Raw genomic sequence first — 24,337 nt, forward strand, 5'->3', positions numbered from 1 at the left:
TTGATTATAGTCTACATTATAAACATTTGAGTCATGTTTAATTCTCGCAGTTTGCAATAAAAAAAAGTACAATAGTTATTTCAGGAAATGGATTTATTTCAAAAATATATCAAAACCACAACCATTTATACAAACAATTGATATTTAATGTTCAAATTCTCGTCACTATACAAAAAAAAAACTATACATTGTTTTGCATTCAGAAAACCTTTGTCAAAAGACTTTCTTCACTCATTCAATTTAAAACAATTTTAAGATTCAGTGCAGATAACCAGCTGCAACATCAGCCCAGAGGTGGGTTATAATTTATGTGTAAAAATTAGTCCCCTTCTATCCTGTCCTAAAGTGAGCTAGCATGCAGAAAGTTTGGGTTTAGAATGAAAGCATTTCAGTAGCTAACTGGTACCTTCAGGTTGGGCTATTTAAAGTCTGCATTGAGGCTCTTTTTGAAAACAGGTTTGAGGTATTACAGGGGATAACATGTAAAGAAAAAAAAACCTTTTACATTCATTTTAATCACTTTGATAATTAAAAGATCGGTTCCATTAAATGAGCATCTATCTCCTGGAACCAGCTTGCAATCCATGACCCAGTCATGCACAAGTTTTATTTAATTTTTCCATTGAATAACCACGGAATCAATGGGTAGCTACTACGTTGAAAGTGCGGAGAGGTATCAAAAATATTTGTGTTGCATCCCTACTATTAAGCCATAGTTATGAAATATTTACAGAAACTCAAGAATTTTTTTTAAAAGGGTCTCTGACAATATACTTCCGCTGAATGTCACAATGAAGAGGCTGCCATCTCCTTATTGCGTTCTGCAAAGCATGTTGACTTTCACAATGACCCAACCTTGGCAGCAAAGACCTGTGATAGGAAGCAGCTGCCAGAGACTTGTACGGTTGTGTTGCAATATTTACACTTTGATTTTTAAAATGATGCCTTTCACATACCTGGTAAAGTGGACATGTTGGAGGAACACCACCATTTGGAGCAATAGGTGTAATTAAAAAAAGATGGAAACATTTTGGGATTTACAAGCAGTGACCATTACTACAAATAACGAAAAAACGCGGGCAATCTCATGTAAAATGTTGTTAAAATATTTACTGATAGTTGCTAGGCCACAGTTTAATACTGCCACATTTTGTTTAGCAGAAGTTGACCTTGAGCAATCGTTTGATTTAGCAAAGTCATAAACACAAATGAGAATTCGTTGTCGTCTGCAAACCCCCTACATTTTTGCGGAAACAAATGTAAATCTAGCCACTCGTATCTATATCAAGCTAATTTTTGACATAGGAATCTGATCAGTATCGTGTGCAGAATTATTAATTGGCCACAGGCGACAAGATATCACAGAAGGGCAGGATTATGCTCTTCAGAGTGTGCCGTGCATGCAAATAAAAGCCTCCCACTCTATGGCAACGTCTTTGGTCTGAAACTATAATAACAAACTTACCCACGCCATGTTAAACAAGCTGTTGCTAGATGGCTTTTAAGTTGAGCTCTTTCAATTAAAAGCTCGTTTTACAATTTGGCAATTCTCAGATCAGAAGGATATTTAAAAAAATGACCACATTGCTAAGCTAAACTGATGATATAACTGGTTAATACTGCACAACTCTACAAAAGGTAAGAGCAAGAGCACAGGGGGAAAAAAGGTTTTGTCACCAGTTGTATCTTTGGAAAAGCAAGGTGCCTCTGTGGCAACGTTCCACATTGTGTAACCACTGTGTCCCCACTGCACCAGACCAGCTCAGAGTGAGGGTCTGACCGCATACCAGTAACATTCACACCGCTAGCAGTTGTAACCACGCAGTGACAGTAAACGCATCAATCCTCAGTGTCTGGTTGCACTCCAAGTATTGCATGAAGATCCTCTGCCGTGTATCCCAGAAGGTTGTGGAGGTCACAGACGAAGCGGTAGACATATCTCTTGCCCGACGTCTTGTGGATGATGTTTTTGTCATAGTAATAACGCAGCCCCCGGCTCAACTTTTCATAGTTCATTTTGGGCTTGTTCTTCCGCTTGCCCCACCGACGAGCAACCTGTTTGCGGAAAAGAAATGAAAAAGCTTTAGGATTTCGTACTACAATGGCAGGAAGTAACCGATCCCCGTGGGACCGGAATAAACAATGGCCAACAAAACAAAGGTGTGAAGCAAAGATAGACACAAAATGCTGGAGTAACAGGCAGCATCTCTGGAGAGAAGGAATAGGTGACGTTTCGGGTCGAGACCCCTTTTCAGACTGATGTCGGGAGAGGGAGATACATAGATAAGCAAGTGTAAGGTGTGAAAATAGGACAAAGGGAATTAAAATCAAGGAAAATGTAGCTGGGAGAAGAGTTGGCTGTCCACTGCAACCACAATTAGTTTCTCGATCTCGCCCACCTCTCATGATCTTTTTGCATCACCTCCTAAAATCCATTGTACACACTGAGTGAGCAGTTCAATTTTTGTTTACTAGGCTTTAACCCAGTGGTATGAATATTGATTCCTCCAACTTCAAGTAACCTTTGCTTTCCCTCTCTCCCCATGCCCTCCCTCGCCCCTAGTCCCCATACTAGTTTCACTGTCCTTCCGATTCATTTTACTGTTTATATGTCTCCTTGTCATCTTTCCCTCATCCAAGAATGAACCTGGTACATTGATAATAGTTTGCTTTGATCTATCCTTTTCACACCTTACATGTTCTTTGTACCCTTCTATATCTCTAGTTTCCCTCTTCCCCGACTCCCAGTCTGAGGAAGGGTCTCAACCTGAAATGTCAAGCCAAGTCGAGAGTGTTTTATTGTCATATGTCCCGGATGGGACAATGAAATTCTTACTTGCTGCAGCACAACAGAATATGTGAATATGTAAACATAGTACATGACAGGGGAACTGAGAGAAAAATAGTCCCGCTGAGTTACTCCTGCATTTTGTACCTATCTTCAATGACTGATGATGCCTTGTCCTGACTATTCGCTTTTCTCAAGCACCTTAACTCTGTTCTAATCCTCAAGGTCATGTTGGCACCAGGCATCACATGATACAAGAAGAAAAGTGTCATCTCTTGAAGCAAGGACAATGTGAATACTAGCCAGTGAACAGAACCTCTCTTTAGTTAGATAGACACAACATGCTGGAGTAACTCAATGGGTCAGGCAGCATCCTTTTAGTTATGTTGCCAGTGGAGTTTGAGAGAAAACAGATTCGGAGAAGAATAAAAACAAATGCCAATATGTCCTACTTATGCAGAAAGCATTTGATAACATATAACAATTACAGTACAGAAACAGTACAGAACAGCACAGAAAATTTGATGCCTTAAATTCAAAGGACATCTCCAAATAATTCCATATTTTACAATCTTTCACATGTATCCACTTTAAAAAAAATATCCCAAGTGTTTTATTTGGTAATATCATATCTAAACTTGGTTAATGTGAATAGTCATTTTTAGTTCACTTTTGTTGGTTCATGCCAAAAATCTGAAAACTGAAGAAACTAATTAGTGTCAGACTTGGAGATTTTCAGACTTTTGTCTTCTCAGAGAGTAGCCTTCAGAATCAGCCAAGTGCATTGCATTTATCTTGTTCTGTTATGTTCCTTGTGTGACTGCCCACACCACATTTTTCACACGCAAATAATCTGACAACACGAAGAGCCTTACTTCATCTGGGTCGGTCAGTTTAAACTCCCAACCATCCCCCGTCCAGCTGATAAAAGTCTGGCAGGATTTATCGGTCAGTAATTCCAAGAGGAACTGCCAAAGTTGAATGGGTCCGCTTCCTGTACAAATAAATTAAAGAAGATGAAAGTTATATTTTCAATACCACGGATCTGGATTCTAGCAACTTTCTCTGGCAAAAGGCAATCAATTTTCATTATGGTGTAAAACAAAACAGGAGTATGTAAGAAGAAATAAGCAGTTTCCCCATCTCCTAGAATGAGGAGGAACAGCTTGCAAAGGTACAATTACACAGGGCGGCACAGTGGCGCAGCTAGTAGCGTGGCTGCCTCACAGCGTCAGAGACACAGGTGCGATCCCGACCTCGGGTGCTGTCTGTGTGGAGTTTGCACCTTCTCCCTTGTGGGTTTCCTGCCACATCCCAATGATGTGCGAGTTTGTAGGTCAATTGGCCTCTAAATTGCCCCTCGTGTATAGGGAGTGGATGGGAAAGCGGGATAACATAGTAATGCTAGTTGGTGATTGATGGTCGGCAGGGATTCTGTGGGCCGAAGGGCCAGACTCCATGCTGCACCTCCATACTAAACACTAGCTTGTCATAGCTGACCAGTGTATATGAGAAGCAAAATGGCTGATTACGGAATGAAAGAGATTGTAGATCTACAAAGGGAGGACATTTAACTCCTCCATCCTAGAAGATAGAAATCTTCATCAAAATCAGACAATGTTTGTTTTCTTTCAAATTTGACAGTTTCTGGCAGAATAGCAATTGTCCAACTTTAAAGCAATGCCTCCTTTATTGGTTTAGAACAACCAAATAAGGATCAGAACCCCCCCCCCCCCCCCCGCCCAATAATGGAATTACAAGTTCTTGTTCTGGGAGAAAATTAGGCCATTCGGCCCATCAATTCTAAACTACCATTCAATCATGGCTGATTTATCTTTTCCTCCCAACCCCATTCTCCTGCCTTCGTCCCATAACCCCAATTATCAAAGACTAGTGGGCATAGCTTTTAAGATGAGAATAACTAAGTGTGAAGGAGATGAGCGAGGCAGGTTTTTTTGGGACACAGAGCAGTGGGCATCGATAGCATAATGGCATTTAAGGGACTTTTAGATAGCCATGTGGATACGCAGGGAATTGGAGAGATATGGATCATGAGTGCACAGAGGAGAATAGTTTAAATTGGCATCATGGACATTGTAGGCCATGGGACCTCTTTCTTGTGCTTTACTGTTCTATGACCGAAGGGTCTGTTACCTGTGAATCCAGCAAGCACGGCAGCAGGGATGACAGGTTTTCCTTGTTCCAATGGGTCTTTCCTCTCTTCGATGTAATCTTTGAACGAGATATTGGGTTTGCTTGGACACAAGGAATTGGCACAATCATCTTCAAAACTGTCTTGAGAAGGAACACGCTGCACATCGCATAAAGACGACTGACTGTTCCAAGATTTCAACAGGGGGTCCACACCATCGAAGCTGTCCATACTTTCAAGAGAACCTTGGTTTATGGTCTCAACTGAAAAAAAAAAGTTCCATTTAGTATCATACTGAATGTACATGATCATACTTAAAGTCAGTGTTTAAGGCAGAGATAGATAGATTCTTGATTAGTACGGTGTCAGAGGTTATGGGGAGAAGGCAGGAGAATGGGGTTATGAGGGAAAGATAGATCAGCCATGATTGAATGGCAGTGTAGACTTGATGGGCCGAATGGTCTAATTCCACTCACGACTCACGACTTATGAAAGCAGCATCATCTACCCCCACCTCCCAATCTACCTCAGCCCTCAACTCATCTGTCCCACTTAGCCCTCAATTCCCCATTCTTTCCAAAGAAAAAAAAAAACTCATCCCATCTTTAATTACTTAGTGATCAAACCTCCACAAAGTTGGGACGGGAGTTAGAGATTCACCACCCTCAGGGTCTTCAACACAACACTAATCTCACCTATGAACTATGGGCAGTCTTTAGTATAAGGATTTTGGCTTATATTTTTTGCACCAGTATTTGGGTTATCAAGTTATCAAATTATTATTCACATACATTTACAAGCCCAATATCCTGCAGCAGGTAAGAAGTTAATTGTTCTGTTGTCGGTGCATGTGACAATTAAATACTCTTGACTCTTTCTGAAAGATATCCCTAATCACTTCAGATTTAAATCCTTTTTTGTAACTATGTACCCCATTTTTTACTTTCTCCCATCAATGTAAATAACCAGTCATAATATCAGTATCTAACAATATCACTACTTTATATAATATTCTCTTTCTGTTTCTTGCTTTTCTTACGTTTTTCTTCTTATTAAATTAAAAATAAGAAGTTGTACAGGAAATGTAATATGCTATTTATGTTTTATATTATTGTACATTGCTCCTAATAAAAATATTAATAAATAAATAAAAATGATTTCAGTATCTTATTCAAATTCCTTCTTTCTGCCACTTTGTTCTAATGCATAAAATATTTTACTCGGGCCGTGAAGGCAGTGACTATACCAGTAACCTAAATTTCATCACCACCAATAGTTCACCCCCTCCAGCTCCTTGCTACCACAGGGTCGGCCATTTTACTTTTCATCTCATCGCTTAGCTACCTCCGCACATACTCACCAAGGCCAGTTCCAGCCACGTGCAGGTTGCTGCCGCTCATTTGCTTTTGCTGCATGGAATAATAACCCATCTCAAGGATCGAGAAGTCGCGGTTCAAGCCAAGAAAATCCTGGTTATTCAAATCTGACGAAATCTGACCCAACTCCGAGAGGAAACTTCCAGTAAAGTCAGTGACATGACTCCCACACGGAGGTTGACTCGAGTTGAATTCTAAAAATATTTGAAGGAAAAGATCGTCAGGAATGATATACAAACTGTTTTCTTTGACTGGGATGCAGCCAACAAAAACCCAACTGACTTCAAAATACATCAGCAGTTACTTCTAATATTACCTGGAGTTATTTTTAATGTATTATGTTGGCTGCCACCACTTGGTTCCTATGTGGCAGCTCAAGTTGCTCCAATATATATATATATATACTCCCCCAGGTTCATTCTCTCTCCAACCCACTACATATCAATTGAGCTGACAAAACTGACCACAGCTTGGAAACTTGGATCAACTATTTTGCTTTGACCTCCTGCTTACACTTGCAAACACCAAGCCAGAAAAATAAACACAGTTTTCCCATAAGCTGTAATATGAAAAGTGGCTTGCATAATGTTTTTAAGAGGTCAATTTATATTGATTCAGAGAAGGAAAAGTTTATTTGGGGTCAAGGAAACCACTTTAGATCAAAAATCAGGAAAGTCGGTTAAAATCAGCATTCTGGGCAGACATAAACAAGAAATCTAATCTATTAATATAAAATGGTTTTGGGAAGCATGTGGCAAACTTCTGACCACAGTTCTATTACACCACACAAATAACTAGTGATAATCAGCATTAATAACCCTGCATGGCAGCAATATACAAAAAGATCTTTCCTTCCGCTCTAAAAAAAAATAGATGGAGTGTCTTGGTGGCCAGAGATCAAAGCATCACAAAAACAGCCACTTTCATCTTCTTCTTGCGCAAGCCTAAAGTTGTAGATCAACTTGTTCTATTTGACCTTATTTGATTGCATTCGTTGAAACAAGGCGGACCACGTGAAGGTTGCAATCTTCTACCCCATTTTCATCTTATTACAAGGAATCAGTTCACTTGGACTACAAAAGTAATTGTCAAAATGTACCATTCAATGGAATTGGCAAGGACGTACCAAATGAATTATTATCCACCCAGTTTGAGCTTCCACTGATAAGAGCAGAGTTCCCTGGATAGTTCAGCTGAGATGATTCCTGGGAACCTAGAACAAAAAATAATTTAATTAATAAACGTGGCAATTCTTTTTTTTTTTTTTAAATCACAAAAATTGAAATGGAATACTTCAGAGAGATCACTCGAGGGTTGACTGGAATCTCAGGTTTCTCCCCAGTAAGTTGGATCATAAGGACTTGCCTCACTCATTTTGACAGGCTATACGAGATCCAGAACTCAGTGCATGCCAGAAACCAATTTTGCAAAACTGCAGACTATTCGCATGTAGAAACCAAAAGGTTTGAAAGATCTTTATTGCAGTAACTGAATCATGAACAAAGTGATAAGAATCAGACAAGCCACAAAAGCATTCAAGAGTCTGGTCACCGCCTCAGCCTTTCAGTGTTCTGCACCAAAACAGCTTCTGTGATGTGAAATCAAAGATACCAACTAAAAGTGAAAACAAACCGACTGACAGAAACAAATGCTTCAAAATGAGATGTAGTACGTGTGCAGCTGGGTTTTATCATTTAAAAAAACAATTGAAAGCTTGAGGGCGCCCCTGCACTTTGTTTCAATACCCATATGCAAAATGGCTCTTGTAGCGCTAATCTGCAGTTAACAGCTTGGACAGTCTGAAGGGATTCAAGTCAAATCCCATTCACCAAATCATTTTTCCGATCAAACGTGTTGAAGTGAATTAGTCCTCTGGCATCTTCAAGTTTAGCTTAGAGTGTGAGAGCCTGCGTCAAAATGAATTTCTGCAATCTCATTCCTTACTTGATCTGTATCACTGGCTAGGTTGTAAAACAAAAAGCAAGGCCACTTAGTGAAAGAGGATGCTCAGCTTTAAGTTTATTAATGTCACGTGTATCAAGGTACAGTGGCGGCACGGTGGTGTAGCAGTAGATTTACTGCCAGAGACCTGGGTTCAATCCTGACTACAGGTGTGGTCTGTACGGATTTTGTACGTTCCCCCTGTGAACTGTGTGGGTTTTCTCTGGGAGCCCGTTTCCTCCCACACTCCAAAGACGTACAGGTTTGTAGGATCAATTGGCTTGGTAAAATTGTAAATTGTCCCTAGTGAGTGTAGGATAGTGTTAGTGTGCGGGGATCGCTGGTTGACACACACTCGGTTGTCCTGAGGGCCTATTTCCACACTGCATCTCGAAAAAAAGCTTCGTTTTGCATGCTATCCCATCAAATCAAATAATACTATGCATGAATACAATCAAGCCAAACTCAAGTATAATGGAGTTGTGCTGGATCAACAAGTGGAAGAGAGATTTTGAAAAGTAGGGAGATTATATTTGATGATTGTGGATTCCCCTCTGGGGCCTTACAAAGAGTCTCCATGCTCCAGTGCCACCATAACATTGTGAGTTAAGGTGAACACTTCAACTTTAGCGAACAAGTGAGAGAGTTTACACCTGGTAGATGCCAAACTGAATTGGGGATATGATTGTACAAACCTTTATAACAAACAGAATGAGCTTTAATGGATGACCAACAAAGTGGCTTATCCAGTGAGTAACTGAGTTGTAAGACTCTGGAAGATCTAAGCTTTGATCACTGGTGTTTGCTCCTCTACCAAGGTGAGGTAGATGGAATGGAACTGGCCTCTGGGTTCCAAGTAATATAGACATGGCAGGGTTCCCTGGTGCATGTCACTGGTGGAGCACATTTGTGCATTCTTGACAAGGGCAGGATGATGCGGTTTGTTATTGAATGGTCACATCTATGGTCAGGATTCACATAAAAGCTTTAGACTTTTAGACTTGAGATACAGTACAGAAACGGGCCCTTTGGCCCACTGAGTTCGTGCCGGCCAGCGATCACCCCGTACACTAGCAGTATCCTACACACACCAGGGATAATTTTACAGGAGCCTATTAACCTACAAAGGTCTTTTGAATGTGGGAGAAACCTGGAGCACCCGGAGAAAACCCACGCGGTCATCGAGGGAACGTACAAACTCCGTACAGACAGCACCTGTAGTCGGGATTGAACCCGGGTCTCTGGCGCTGCAAAGACAGCAACTCTACCACCGGGCTACCCCAAAGTATTCGTGAACAACAAATGTAGCTGCTAGAGGATGCAATTGAGGCAGGTATAATTACAACATTGGAAAACATTTGGACAGGTACATGGATGGATATGAATGGTTCAGAGGGATGTAGGCAAAACAAGGGTAAATGGGACTGGCTTAGATGGGTCAACTTGGTTGGTGTGGATGAGTTGGGCCAAAGGACCAGTTTCCATGCTGCAGGACTCGATAACAACAGAAGAAATTATTATGCTGGAGAGAAGGGCAAGGGCGAAGATTGGATTTTAATTTAAAAAAAGTATCCATAAGAGTCCTGGCATGATACAGTGTGGAAACAGGCCCTTTGGAACAACTTGCCCACACCGGCCAACATGTCCTTCATTACATCCATAAGTAAACATTTTGAAATAATACACAATGGTTTCTCCTGAATTAAGAAGCGCTGTGTATTTTGAATCTCATGCTTCATTTATTTCTTCCAGGAACTGTTTCAGGACACCACTGTACCTTTCATTAGTTGATCCAAGTGTTCCCAGAGGATGTCTCCAATGAAGTCAGGTGCCAGCTCCAGGAAACATTCTTTCCCAAGATCACAAAGAACTTGACCCGTCATGTAGAATTTTTGGAAGTTGACATTTTGCAGACTGAATTCATTCACGGCCCAGTGTAACCATTGATTAACATGCTGTTCAGTCCAAGTGTGAGGGTCTGGAAACAAATGACAAATGTAGAGTTACTGCAAAGCTTCAACTAAAATCTCCTTCTCAAGATAGACTAATCATTTGTTCAGTTTCTCAAAGACAGAATTCTTTGGTTCAGTTTAAGACCAGGTCCAGGTTTTTCCTACATGGGTAGCGAATGGATTAAGACATTTATTCTTTGCGCTAATCTTTAGTTTAGTTTCAAGATGCAGCGTGGAAACATGCCCTTCGGCCCACCGAGTCCACACTGACCAGTGATCCCCCCCACACGAACACCATCCTACACACACTGGGGACAATTTTTTACTTATATCAAGCCAATTAATCTAAAACCTGTACGTCTTTGGAGTGTGGGAGGAAAACCGAGGATCTCTGGGGAAAAAACCCACGTGGTCACGAGGAGAACGTACAAACTTCGTACAGACAGCAACCGTAGCCGGGATCGAACCTGGGTCTTCGGCTGTGCAAGCGCTGTAAGGCAGCAACTCTACCGCTGCGCCATCGTGCTGCCCTTGCGCTGCCCAGGTAGTTTAAAAAGGGAATTAACATTGCAGTTTCCAAAAATAGGGAGGGGGAGGGGAAGTTAAAGAGAAATAAAATGTTAAGTCAGCTTCATTCAATTGAAGCTGGTGATTCATTCAGATGTGTGGTCAAAGAAAAGAGTTCCCCTCTGATTGTATTCACCATTCATAACTACGTGTTTCTCAGAAAGCGTCACTTAGCAACGGTTCAGAGAGGGGACTCAATGTGTCCTTCACTTTCCTAAAGGAAATTGCATCTTCATCTTGAAAACGGTTTCCTATTATGAATTTAGCTTCCTCCTTCTGCTCAGCCTGCCCGCGTGCGAGTGGTAGGAATTACGTCAAATTATCCGAGTCACAACTTAGTCATATAACGATATGGCATGAAAATAGGTCATAGAAACTTACAAAATAGTGAAAGTCCTGGATATAGAGAGGACATGTCCACTAGTGGGAGAGTCTAGGACCAGAGGACATAGCCTCAGAATAAAAGGACGTACCTTTAGAAAGGAGATGAGGAAGAATTTCTTTAGTCAGTGTGGTGAATCTGTGGAATTAAATATCACAGATGGCTGTGGAAGCCAAATCATTAGGTATTTTTTAAGGTGCAGATAGATTCATACTTAGAATGGGTATCATGGGTTATGGGGAGAGGACAAGAGAATGGGGCTGAGAGGGAATGATAGATCAGCCATGATTGAATGACAGAGCAGACCTGATGGGCCAAATGGCCTAATTCTGCTCCTGTAACTTGTAAAGAAATTCTTCCTCTACTCCATTCTAAAGGTACATCCTTTTATTCTCATTTTATTAAACACAGTGACTACTATAAAACTGGTTACCTTTTGGGATACCAAGACGTCGCCTCTCCTTGACGAAACCACTGAAGCTCTCCTTGAGTGCCTGGCTCATAACAGCCTTGCTGACCGGCGTAAGGAGTGGTACTTCATTGGCTCCAACATCTACAGTGAGTGAGACAACAAAAATAAGCTGCGAGAAATAATATTTTCACCACGAAAAAAAAAATTCCCTCGAAAGAGGAAATATAAACGTGTTATATCTTTTAACCTTTCTCCCTTTTTGACAAATGAAAATGACAATCCACGAGAAGCGTTAAATTACAATGTTTACTTTTGTTGATATTCTGGATACATCAATCTAACTCAAGAACTACATGAAGTCATTTTTAAAGATAAACATTTGAAGTGGCTGGAGTTCCAACCATTGCACACAAATTTATTAAAATATTCACTTCATCAAAAGTGACAGAGGTTACAAAGAGATTAGCAATTATTTATAGAAAGCACACGATTAATATGGACATTTCCAAATGCCTTTCAGAATATCTCAAAAGCCCTTTCAAGCCAATGGAGTCACTGTTGTAATGTAGCCCCCTTGTACACAACAAGCTTTTCCAAATACTGTTTTGGCAACAAAACAAGAGCAGGACACCAGGGATAACTAGCCTTAATTCTTCTTCTGAATAGTGCCCTTGGATACTGGAGACAGATACTTGGTTTGGTATCATAGTTGATTGATGAAAATATTGGATTTGAGTGGAGCAGAGTTCTCACAAACATAATGAGAAAGAAGTTCAAAGTCAAAATGGGACCTTAGAATTTCACAGCAAGCTGGGTTACTGTCATTGCAATATGTTATAATGGCGAACAGTGAGGGGACAATGATATGATAAAAACCATGAATGCTAGAAGAACTCAGACAGTCAAGCAGCATCTTTGGAAAGAGAAACCAGTCATTTTTTTTTGGTAGTGACCCTTCCTCAGAACTGGCACTGAAATATCATTAATTTATTGCCCCAGAACCACGTTGACCCAAAACACAGACTGGTTTCTTTTTCCCACAGATGCTAACTGACTAGTCGAGTTCTTCCAACATTTCTGTTTCCTTTCAGATTCCAGCCGACTGAGTTTTACTTTTCCTTCCTGGAACAAAAATGGACTGCACAATGCTGAATCTGGTAATTCCATGCAAATATAACCATAGCATTGAGCCTTAGGGGAAATGAAAGTTTAATTTTGAAAACGATTGCATTTAGCGATCAGATGTTTCTGAAAAAAAGGAAATCCAGCGATCCAGCGATCCCCGCACATTAACACTAATGTACTCGCACTAGGGCCAAATTTTACATTTACCAAGCCAATTAACCTACAAAACCTGTATGTCTTTGGAGCGTGGGAGGAAACCAAAGATTTCGGAGAAAATCTACGCAGCACACGGGGAGAACGTGCAAACTCCGTACAGACAGCACCCGTGGTCGGGATCGAACCCGGGTCTCCGACACTGCACCATCGTACCGGGTTGAAGATGAGATTGCCAAAAAGAAAACCAGCTGACCCATGTGGACATTCAACTCTGCTCAAACCGAACCTTCAGTAACATCCAGAGGTTTAGAATGAGCAAATCATCTCCCACCCCCACCCAGCTAAAGAATCGAGTATTGCGTCCAAATACAACACCTCCAACTCCTGAACTGGCAGAAAATTAGAATTGAAACACAGACAAGAGAAGTGTGGAAACAAGGAATTGCAGATGTTGTTTGACACAAGAGGACACAAATGCTGGAGAAACTTGGCGGGTCAGGCAGCTTGGTTCAGGGGAACATGGTTAATTGCCATTTTGGGCTGGGATCCTTCTTCAAACTGGAGATGTTTTGGGCAACGATCCTTCAAGAAGGGTCTCGACCCAAAACTTCACCTATCCATGTACCCCAGAGGTACTGCCTGACACGCTGAGTTACTCCAGCATTGTGCCCTTTACAGAGATTTGCATTTATAAATGCCAGCCCTGGCGATATGTTCATCAACCAAACCCTGCACCAATACCTTCAACAAGGTGACCAAAATTGAAAGTACACGAACGATACTTTATTTTCACATGTGACATGTCACAGCGAGATTCTTTGTTTTGCATACACAACGTATGCAAAGAGTCGCCACATATAGTGCGCCGAAAGTTACAAAGTGTTCCATTTAGTCCCCAATGGTCCCTCTTTGCTCTCTGTGGACCCCCCCCCCCCCCACAAGCCGAGATCCTCTTGCAGCATTACATGTGCCATTCTACTGAGATAACAGTTAAAGATGAATATTTTCCGGTTATTGAAGTACTTTACCATTCAATAGTGCGGACATGCCTGTTGGAACCTCTTGCACACTCTGCTCTTCATCCAAATGTGACAGGAATCTGTCAAGTCCAGTATCATATGCCTCATGCATGTCAAATGCTGATTGGCGCTGAAAAAGGAAATCAAATGTTCTTAAGAGCTTGCAACTATATTAAATTTAAGTTACAAACAATTATTTGCCATTGCCACTTGTTACTAGAAGAGATTCAAAATTAACATCATTCAAAACTAGTTCCAATGTTGACATTAAAAATCCTGGAAGTGAGGGATAATGAGAGTACTGATGTGTGAATATTTGGTGCGTTAACAAAAATTTAATTACTGATGCCAGAATTCTGAAATTAAAAACAGAAAATTCTGGAAACACTTGAGGTCAGCTGGCAAATATGGAATGAAAAGCAAAATTGTAGTGCTGCATGCTTCACTACATACTAACAGAATATCTATATTAACATAGACACTGGACTTTGTGCCTTCCCTCATGGTGGGAGCCATTGTGGGGGGATGTTCTTTGTGTTTAAGACTCTCATTGGTGTTATGTCTGTATTCTTTTCTTGTGTGCTGCAAAATGGCAAAAAGCATTTCACTTCATTACACCTCGGTGTATGTGAATGTGACCAATAAAATACCTTTGATACCTTTGAAATGCTGGAGTAACTCAACGGGTCAGGCAGCATAGCATCTCTGGAGAGAGAAAATGGTTGACGTTTCAGGTTGGGACTCTTCTTCAGACTGAAGGGTCACAATCTGAAACGGCACCCATCCTTTTACTACAGAGATGCTGGGCCTGCCAAGTTACTCCAGCACTTTGTGTCTATCTTCAATATAAATCAGCATCTGCAGTTCCTTTCTACAGCAATATCAAATGTATTTACACACACACACACACTGGCTGATTCATTGCAGAATTTTGACAACTCATTTCACACCAATTGGTTGTATTCTCTGGTCAAGATCTTGTTGGCTGGATTTGAGCCTAGATCCTTGACAGCAATGAATCTGATGTGACGCAGAAGTTGTGGAATTAAATTAAACAAAAACAAAAAAATGTTGATCAAGATTAAACTGTAATAAAACATGTAAACCATTCCAGAGTCATGAACACTGTGCATTGTTAAACTGGATGGCGTTTTTCTCCCCCCTCCTCCCCACCCCACCCCCCAAGCGATTATCTAGAAACTTGAATTACCTACAAATTCATCAGACTATACAAAGAAAACACACCCACACATTGTGTAAACTGGAAAGCCAAGCATGGTACGAGTTAAACATTTATAGAATTACTCATCCAGTAGTCTACTGATATAACTGATGTATGCTTTATACGGTTTGTTTCTGATTAATTAAAATATCTTTTACATTTTTTTCCAGACTACAAAATAGTGAACACTGCATGGAAGAAATTGAAATGATTTTAAATGTACAATGTGAAAAGTCGGTGAAAGCTCATGTGATAGGATCAGAATTAGGCCATTCGGCCCATCTAGTCTGCTCAGCTATTCAACAATTGCAGATCTATCACTCCCTCCTAACTCCATTCTCCTGCCTTCTCCCCATATCCCCCGAACTAATCAAGAATCTAATCAGTCTCATCCGCTGAGTTACTCCAGCATTTTGTGTCTACCCAAGTGGATTCAGTTACGACTTTAGAAGGAAGTTAACCATATACTACGTGTAACTATTAGACTATCTTTAATCGGACTTTATCTTGCATTAAACGTTATTTTCTTTATCGTGTATCTGTACAGTGTGGGTGGCTTGATTGTAATCATGTATAGTCTTTCCACTGACTGGTTAGCATGCAAAATCTTTTCATTGCACCTTGACGATAAAGTAAACTAAACATATTTGGAAAATGTAATAAGGGATGGGTCAAAGGAGGTGGCAAAGGTTCCCTGGGATAAGAGGACACCTTTTGAGCATTGTTCTATGGACATAGAACTAAAGGGTGGAACATGCTCACACTATACTTTACATTCCAACCTACACAATGCATTCGCATGATTTCATTTGGGCAGTTCAGCAAACTGCTAGGCAATTAAAGGTTTTGGATGAATAACTAAAAAGTTGTCAAATCATCCTGTTTTAACAAGAACCTGCCTAAAGAAATATTAATAAGCAGAAACAAGAAACTGGAGATGCTGGCTTACAAAAAAAGGACACAAAGTGCTGGAGTAAGTCAGCAGGTCAGGCAGCACCCCCACGTACATGAATAGGTGGTGTTTTGGGTTAGGACCTTTCTACAGTCTGACGAAGGGTCTCAATCTGAAATGTCACCGCCAGGAATGCTGCCCGACCTGCTGACTTACTCCAGCACTTTGTGTCCTTATTTTCAAAGAAACATTAATCTAGAATAAGAGAAAAACGCTCATTCATAAGGAATGGCTTGCATCCTTTGTCATTGTTTAATCAGATCATCTTTGGAGGAAGATTAGAAAATATATCTTCAATTAAATATTAAAGGAATTGTCCAGCACCTGTATCATACCGAACTAGAATACTGTTGTTATAGCCTTAATCCATGGTGATAGAATGTTCCACCAAGACCAAAGCAACCTACTTGCTTTGTAGATAATGTCTATTGCACACAAGTCAACAGTAAAACTTTTCTTCAAAACTTATCAGCACCATAAAAATCTCCTATGCAAACTCCTCGATTAATTCAAGGAACAGCAATTAGGATTTTAAGAAGTGAATGAATGATAATAATTAACAGGTCATAAGTGATGAGAGCAGAATTAGGCCATTCGGCCCATCAAGTCTATTCCACTATTTAATCATGGTTGATCTATCTCTCCCTCCTAACCCCATTCTCCTGCCTGCTCCCCATAACCCCCGACACCCGTACTAATCAAATTTGTAAACAGACACCGAACTTTACACAATTTTTGACAGAAATTTGGGCTCCAGATGTTCCTTCTGACAACAGAATTAGTTTTAAATCTCCACACACTTGGCTGAAATAAAAAGCCTATGCACGCTGTAACACATTCTCCAAGGCTTGAAAGGCTTACGTGCTCTTACATTATTTAAGTATGTTGCAATAGTCGTTTGTCTCGCTATGTTAAACCTTACCTTAAGCATGCCTCGTGATTCCAAAACGACAGGGGCTTCCTGATCCCTCAAGAAATCACACATCTTGATCTGTGGAGGCAAAAAAGTAAACTGAATTAAAATGGCACAAACATTCCCTTTTCTGGGAACAAGCTGCATTTTTGTTAGCAAGTTAAAATGAAAGTTACTTAAACGTAAAGCACTTTTGCCAATCGAGTCCCGTTTCCTGACCGCCTAGATTGGAATGTCTATTTAAGTTTAGATAATGTAAAGTCTGGTTGAATTTAGTAAAACCTACTTAACACAAAGCACTTTTGTTGAATGACTGCTTTCACGATAGCCAAAGTCAACATTTCATCAGAATCAAATGTGTCAGGTGAGTTGTTTTTGGTTTGCTATTGAACTTGACAAGTATAGACATTACCAGACAACATAACATTCTATTCCATTTACACCTGATGAATGTACAAGGTAGGCGTGAGTCAGACACAGCTCACAGATTTGCACATGCATGTTGGTCTGAAACCACAGCTTGAATAACTGCTCCAGGCTAGAACGCACATAAGGTGAGGCTGTTCTGTCCAAACAACATCAAAACACAAATTATCTCGATGAGATTTTTTTTTTTTTTTTTTTTAAAAGACACCATGAATATACCTTTTCAGTTTAGAGATACAGCGCGGAAACAGGCCCACCGAGTCCGCACTGAACAGCGATCCCGACACATTATCACTACCCTACACACACTAGGGACAATTTAACATTGATACCAAACCAATTAACTATGGAGTGTGTCTGTATGTTTCTGTTAGAAAGGACCTTCCAAATAGGCTCTACTTCCCTGCTTTTTCTCCATATTTATCAAATGCCTTCCTTTTAAATTTATCCCGTCCCCTTGTGAATACGTGCTTACTCTGGCAAAATAACTATAAATAGATTCTGGGCAGCTCAGTGCTCCAGCCTCACAGCCACAGAGACCCGGGTTAGAATCTGACCTCCAGTGCTGTCTGTGCAGAGTTTGCATGTTCTCCCTGTGACTCCATGGGTTTTCCACCGGGTGCTCCGGTTCCCCCCCACATCCCAAGGAAGTGCAGGTTTGCAGATTAACTGGCCTCTGTAAATTGCCCCTAGTGTGTAGGGAATTGATGATAACAGAACTAGTGTTAACAGGTGAACTGGCACAAATTTGGTGGGCTGATGGGGCTGTTTACATGCTGTACCTCTAAACTAAACTAAGCAGATACGTACAAAGAGCAGAGACGAAAAGAGAGATTAGCTCGAGCCACTTACACGGGGAAAGATTTTACTGATTATTTTCTGTTTCGTGTGGGTGGAAATGTATACAAGGTTTTCGAAATGCGAACTCGTCTCTCATATCAGAATGTACATTTTTCAGAAGGGAATGTAGTTCGCATACGTTTCAACTCCTTATTTACAAGTAGGGGCGGCTTGATGGTGCTGCGGTAGAGTTGCTGCCTTACAGTGCAAGAGATCTGGGTTTGAGCCCGACTACAGGTGCCGACTGTATGGAATTTGTACCTTCTCCGCTGTGACTGCGTGGGTTTTCCCCAGGTGCTCCAGTTTCCACCCACACTCCAAAGACAAATAGGTTTGGAGGTTAATTGGCTTCGGTAAAGATTGTAAATTGTCCCTAGTGTGTAAATTAGCACTAGTGTACAGGGTGATCGCTGGCAGTGCAGACATGTAGGGCCGAAGGGCCTGTTCCCACGCTGCACCTCCAAACTAAGCCTAAATTGAAAGGATTTCAATTATATTGAAATATTATATTCAAAAATATTGAAATTTAAATATAAAATTGTAGGGATGCATACCATAATTTTTCCAGCAAATGTACAAGAGCTTATCTCTCCAGCCAGACTGGTCTCAGACAATATTAATCAGCTTATTGTTCAGTTTTGTACACATTGCCAAGGGTGAATATATCAGTTAGATTAATCATATGACTGATTAGATTTGTATGGTTCGTTCACTATTTGTCAGGCAATCATGTTCATTTACAGTGAGATTAAATACACCCACACTCAAGACAGCTGGTCAAGGTAACCTCCATCACAATATTACCCTGATTAATGTTTAATCTATCAGACCATACTAGAGTCAGGCATATTTTAGATTACTCTTTAACAGACTCCACACCTCCGTCTCCTTTGAAGACTTTATCTGAAAATCTTAAGAGGCGGAATTAACCTTCAAAATGCAATTAAATGAGATTAGTTGTTCCTGGGTAGTCTATCGGAGATGCTGGAGGACAAGTTTAGTACCATTTTTTCCTATGTTGCAAGACAACATATGAATGCTATGTCCAGATAGACCTTCGGCATTGGTGCTGTGTCAGGGTTGTCAGTCCACTGCTCTACCCCCTATACACACATGACTCTTGCCCATTACAGTGCCAACTCCATCTCCAAATTCACCAAAGATACCACTGTTGTTGGCAGGATCAACAACAGGCATGAGATGGAGTACAGGAAGGAGATTGGAAACTTTGAGTCATGGTATCAGAACAACCTAACCCTTAATATCAGCAAGGCATAAAAAACAATGCTTGTTGACCCAAGGAAGCGGGAGGTGGAGCAGCGCTGCACTACTGTCACCATCACTGGAGCTGCTGGTCAAGAGCTTCGGGTTCCTGTATCACCAGCAACCAAAACTGGTCCCTTCACACTGATGCAATGATCAACAGTGTCTACTCTGTTAGGTGTGCAAGAAGATTTGGAATGTCCACGAAGACTCCCTTGAACTTCAGAAAGTATTCTGCCAGAAGGCATCTCGGCCTGGTATGGCAACTGCTCTGCAGTTGACCGACTGCATCTGCAGAGAGTGGTGAACACAGCCCAGTCCATCATAGGCTCATCACTCCTGATCACTGTCTCGCTTCCTCCTTCTGGGAGCTCCTCTGAGCTTGAAAGCCCAGATATCCAAACCCCTGAACCACCTTTTTCACGCCACCTTCATGTGAGGTTCCTGCCACATACTTTACCGTTGCTCATTCGTTTCTTCCATTTTAGTTTTTTTTTTAATAGAATTGTAATCATTACATCATTCTGCTATTTGGTATTCATATTTATTATTGTATCTATCATTACCATGTATACTGTTTCCTCTGCAGCTTCTTTAGACTTGAGACGCAGCTCGGAAACAGGCCCTTCGGCCCACCGAGTCCGTGCCGACCAGCCGGTACATTAGCATTATCCTACACACATTAGGGACCATTTATAATTTTACCGAAGCCAATTAACCTACAAATCTGTTCGTCTCTGGAGTGTGGGAGGAAACCGGAGCACCCGGACAAAACCCACGCAGTCACGGGGAGAATGTATTAACAGCACCCATACTCAGGATTGTACCTGTGTCTCTGGTGCTGCGAGGCTGCAATTCTATCGCTGCGCCACTGTACCGCCCTTGCAAACGAGGAATTTGATAGCACCCCACCCTGACGTATGTGATAATAAATTAATAACAGCTAGCTTCTCTCTCAAATTCCATTAACCAGTCTTCATTTTTTGGTTCAGAAATGCCCCATGGTCAAAACTTAATTTGGAAATAAACAGGTTTAAATAAATTGAAGTATCTGATTCAAAGGCCTGCTTGATCTGGAAATAAATCAGGGAAAGCAACAACAGCACTGCACCACTCTGCCTGTCTCAACAGAATGATAGCAATCTCCCACTTATTCAAAATGTTATCATTTCAAAATTGCACTGGAGCCAAACACACAATCCACGCTAAGATTTCAGTGTTGGATGAGTGCCACACTATCAGGAGATGCCGTCTTTCATCCGAGATGTTAAACTGATAATAGTTCAGATGACTGCAAGAGATGCGTGCCCATTTTGAAAGAGAGCAGGGTAGTTTGCCCTTTTAAGTCCTGGCCAACATTAAACAAGACTGGTGAAACAAGCCTGCCAAGTAATCTCATGACAGTCTGGGGAACCTTGCTGTGTGCAAACTGGCTGCCACCTTTCTTCTATTCCTACAGCGACCGGACTTCAAAGCCATGAAAGCATCCGATGATGTTAAAGCCTTGGAATGTGCTTTAGAAATCAAAATCCTCTTTTGCTTCAAAATGCAACCTTGGCTCGCATAAGTTAACATGACTAATGCATATTTTACTTGCCTCACCCATATATTATCGGGCGATATTTAAATAATTAAAACAGGCTTCTCATTTTGGACATTAGCCTAACTGTACTACACTGTTAAGGAAGGACACACTTGCCTTGGAAATAGTACAGGAGAGTTTCACTGGATAGACCCATAAAATGAAGGGAATGTTTGACAAAGAAAGATTGAATAAATTAGGTCTATGACCTCTGGAACTAAGATAATGCAAGACCCTTCACAGCATTGATATACAGAGGGATGGATCTTGGAGTCCACGCTCATAGTTCCCCGAAAGAGGCCATACAAGTAAAGTGGCAACAAAGATGTATCGGTATGCTTGCCTTCATCAGTCGAGCCATTCAGTATAAAAGTCATGTCGCAGCATTATAAAAGCTTTGGTTTGGCTGCATTTGGAGTTTGGTGTGTATTACTGGTGAACCCATTACAGGAAGGATGTGGAGGTGTTGGAGAGGGTGTCGAAGAGGTTTATCCAAACATTGCCTGGATCAGAACATATTAGCTATAAGGACAGGTTGGACAAACTCTGATTACTTTCTCTGGAGCTTCAGAGGTAAAGGGGAGACCTGATCAAAGTATATAAAATTATGAGATACATAGATATGGTAGATAGTCAGAACCTTTTCCCCAGGATGGAAATGTTAAAAACCAGAGTGCAGCTTTAAGGTCAGAGAGGGAAATTGTTAAAGGAGAGATTCTGAACAAGGTTTTTTCATCCCCCATACACATAGAATGGTGGATGTATGAAATGCCGTGTTAGAGGTAGTGGTGGAAGCAGATAGACGGTGACATTTAAGAGACTTTATAGATGGGCAAATGGATACACAGAGAATTGCAAGTGGGCAAAAAAATGGGCAGGGACTAAATTGACATGTTTGGTACAGAGTTTGTGGGCAGAAAGGGCATGTTCTGGACAATAATGTTTTCTCACACACACATATCTGCAATTGACATACAAGTAGATAAAATGGTAAAGAAAGTACACTGTGTGCCTGCCTAGATGGTCTTCTACTGTTAAATGTTGTGTCACCGAGATGAGAAGAACTTTTTTCACACAGAGAGTGGTGAATCTCTGGAACTCCCTGCCACAGAGGGTAGTCGAGGCCAGTTCATTGGCTATATTTAAGAGGGAGTTAGATGTGGCCCTTGTGGCTAAGGGGATCAGAGGGTATGGAGAGAAGGCAGGTACGGGATACTGAGTTGGATGATCAGCCATGATCATATTGAATGGCGGTGCAGGCTCGAAGGGCCGAATGGCCTACTCCTGCACCTAATTTCTATGTTTCTATGTTTCTATGTTAAAGAAAGGTGATCTTATCAAAACATGTTGGAAGAAGCCTGAAGTATTGGATGTCATGATTCTGTGATCTCAAACTAGTAGGAATAATCTCAGGAGAATGGATCAGCCATTTGAGGAAGAATTTCCTCCGAAGGTTGTCAATCTTTAGAAATCTCTGCTCCAGCGAGCTATGGGTGCAGTGTTTAGATCGGCACAGAAATTTAAAAAAACTGAAAATACCTGCGAGTGGGCAAAAAAGTCGCGTTGAGACCAACATTCAGATCCGCCATGATCTGATAGAATAGCAATGCTCACTAACCCCGTTTATTGATGTCTTCAAAAAAAAGTGCAAACGTGAAATAAATGTATTGTGTTATTAACTTAGTCCTGATAGGTAACATCTACCCCCCAAACGATTTGCTAGGATTTTCTATGAAGCTGTAAATAGCATTAAAGAAAACGTGTACGTATATTGTCACCAGATCCATGTAAAATATAATGATCCATATATACACTACCTTCGGCTAAGAAAGTATACGCAGTTACTTCATTCAAATTAACCCAATTGCAACTTTGCTGGGTTCACAATGGAGGGCACTGTTAACACAATCTTGCAAGGCGGACTCAAAAGAGATAAGGTCGTGGGTGCAGTCCGGAAAGAAATGAGTCTTTGAGAGTTTGCATTTTTTTACATCGATGCATTCTGAAAAAACAGTTTGGCTGCGTGCAAAATGAGCATTGAAACCACAGCGACTTCTATCTCATCGCTGATGGGGGGGAAAACCCACCCACGCTGCTTCAAGCGTCCGTGGAGCCAGTCTTGTTGTGCAGACTGCCGCCGTTGCTTTCATCTTGTTCCTGCCGGCAGTTTTTAAAGAAGCGCCTTCACCAACCCCCCACCTCCCTTTGCCGGTGTTATCATTTAATCATTCACTACCAAACCCCCCCCCCCCCCAAGATAGCGAGTTTCAGATCTGGATACTGAAATGGCGAACAGCAACCAGTAGGTGAAAGGCAAACAATTCCGCTCAAATCCGAGACAATACACACACACACACACACAGATCAAAGATGCTGCCTCCCTGACCCGCTGGGTTACTTACTCCAGTATTTTTTATGTCTATCCCTTAACAAAGGTCGCTTAACCCCCGAATCTCCATCGCGCAGTCCAAGAACAAGACTTGTAAATTATTACCTACATACAATAACCTGTACTTACAGTATCTCTTTTGAGTATTTTGTTACACATATACATGTATATATCCCACGCCACGAACCGTCGATTAAAGCGCGCAGGCTGAGCTCGTTAGATCCACGGCTGATGGAAGCGTGTCAATTTCAGGCGAGTGTTTATATCCCAGTGGAAACTGACTACGATTTTTCCCCCCAATCAACTATATGAGATCAGGCTCTTGAGCAATCTATCCCTGCGCTATCAGAGCCTCGCCTTTTACATCAGGTCCACAACTTCGCTTTGCTCGTTGGTTTCTCTTCATTGGACAACGTCGGGAGTAGGAGGGATAATGTTATATTAGAAAAGAAAATCATCGCCAAACAAGGCTAACTTGCCAAGTGGGTTTGCTTCCTGCTGTTATAGCAACCGCCAGCTCGTCAGATGACGACGCGGTGTGTTTTGACTTTAATGGTGATTTCCACGAAATCCGTCGAGTCTTGTTATCTTCAGCACACATTCATTCGATCAATGATCTCACTAACATTTGATAAACGTAATCCACCTAATCTTCAAAGTGGCTCCACGGAATGGTTTACAAATAAAAATAGTTTACACCGAAGACAGCATTCAAGGCCTCTGCTCCCGTCTGAAAGACCGCATTTGCAACAAAAAAAAAGTAGCACTTTCTCGCGAATTGTGTTCAAAAGTCGTTATGTTGATACTCCAATCCAGCACGTGCTGACTCAGAGTGGGTCACGAGTTACATGGGGCATTTTGCTCCAGTTCTTCATTAAAG

At 41.2% G+C, this 24,337-nt stretch overlaps 1 protein-coding gene across 1 annotated transcript; it reads right to left on the reverse strand.

The window, feature by feature from the left end:
* Nucleotides 1-75: 75 nt before the first annotated feature.
* ets2 (ETS proto-oncogene 2, transcription factor) lies at nucleotides 76-23,847 on the reverse strand. Its single transcript, XM_033032471.1, has 10 exons — nucleotides 23,587-23,847; nucleotides 16,967-17,035; nucleotides 13,880-14,000; nucleotides 11,592-11,711; nucleotides 10,035-10,235; nucleotides 7,443-7,529; nucleotides 6,301-6,510; nucleotides 4,943-5,203; nucleotides 3,664-3,782; nucleotides 76-2,055 (listed from the first exon to the last, which is right to left on the reverse strand). The coding sequence occupies exons 1-10, from the start codon at nucleotides 23,620-23,622 to the stop codon at nucleotides 1,840-1,842; spliced, it is 1,440 nt and encodes a 479-aa protein (XP_032888362.1). The 5' UTR covers nucleotides 23,623-23,847; the 3' UTR covers nucleotides 76-1,839.
* Between the last annotated feature and the right edge of the window lie 490 nt (nucleotides 23,848-24,337).

The sequence above is a fragment of the Amblyraja radiata genome, chromosome 14 (genome assembly GCF_010909765.2).
Source record: "Amblyraja radiata isolate CabotCenter1 chromosome 14, sAmbRad1.1.pri, whole genome shotgun sequence".
Taxonomy (NCBI): Eukaryota; Metazoa; Chordata; class Chondrichthyes; order Rajiformes; family Rajidae; genus Amblyraja; species Amblyraja radiata.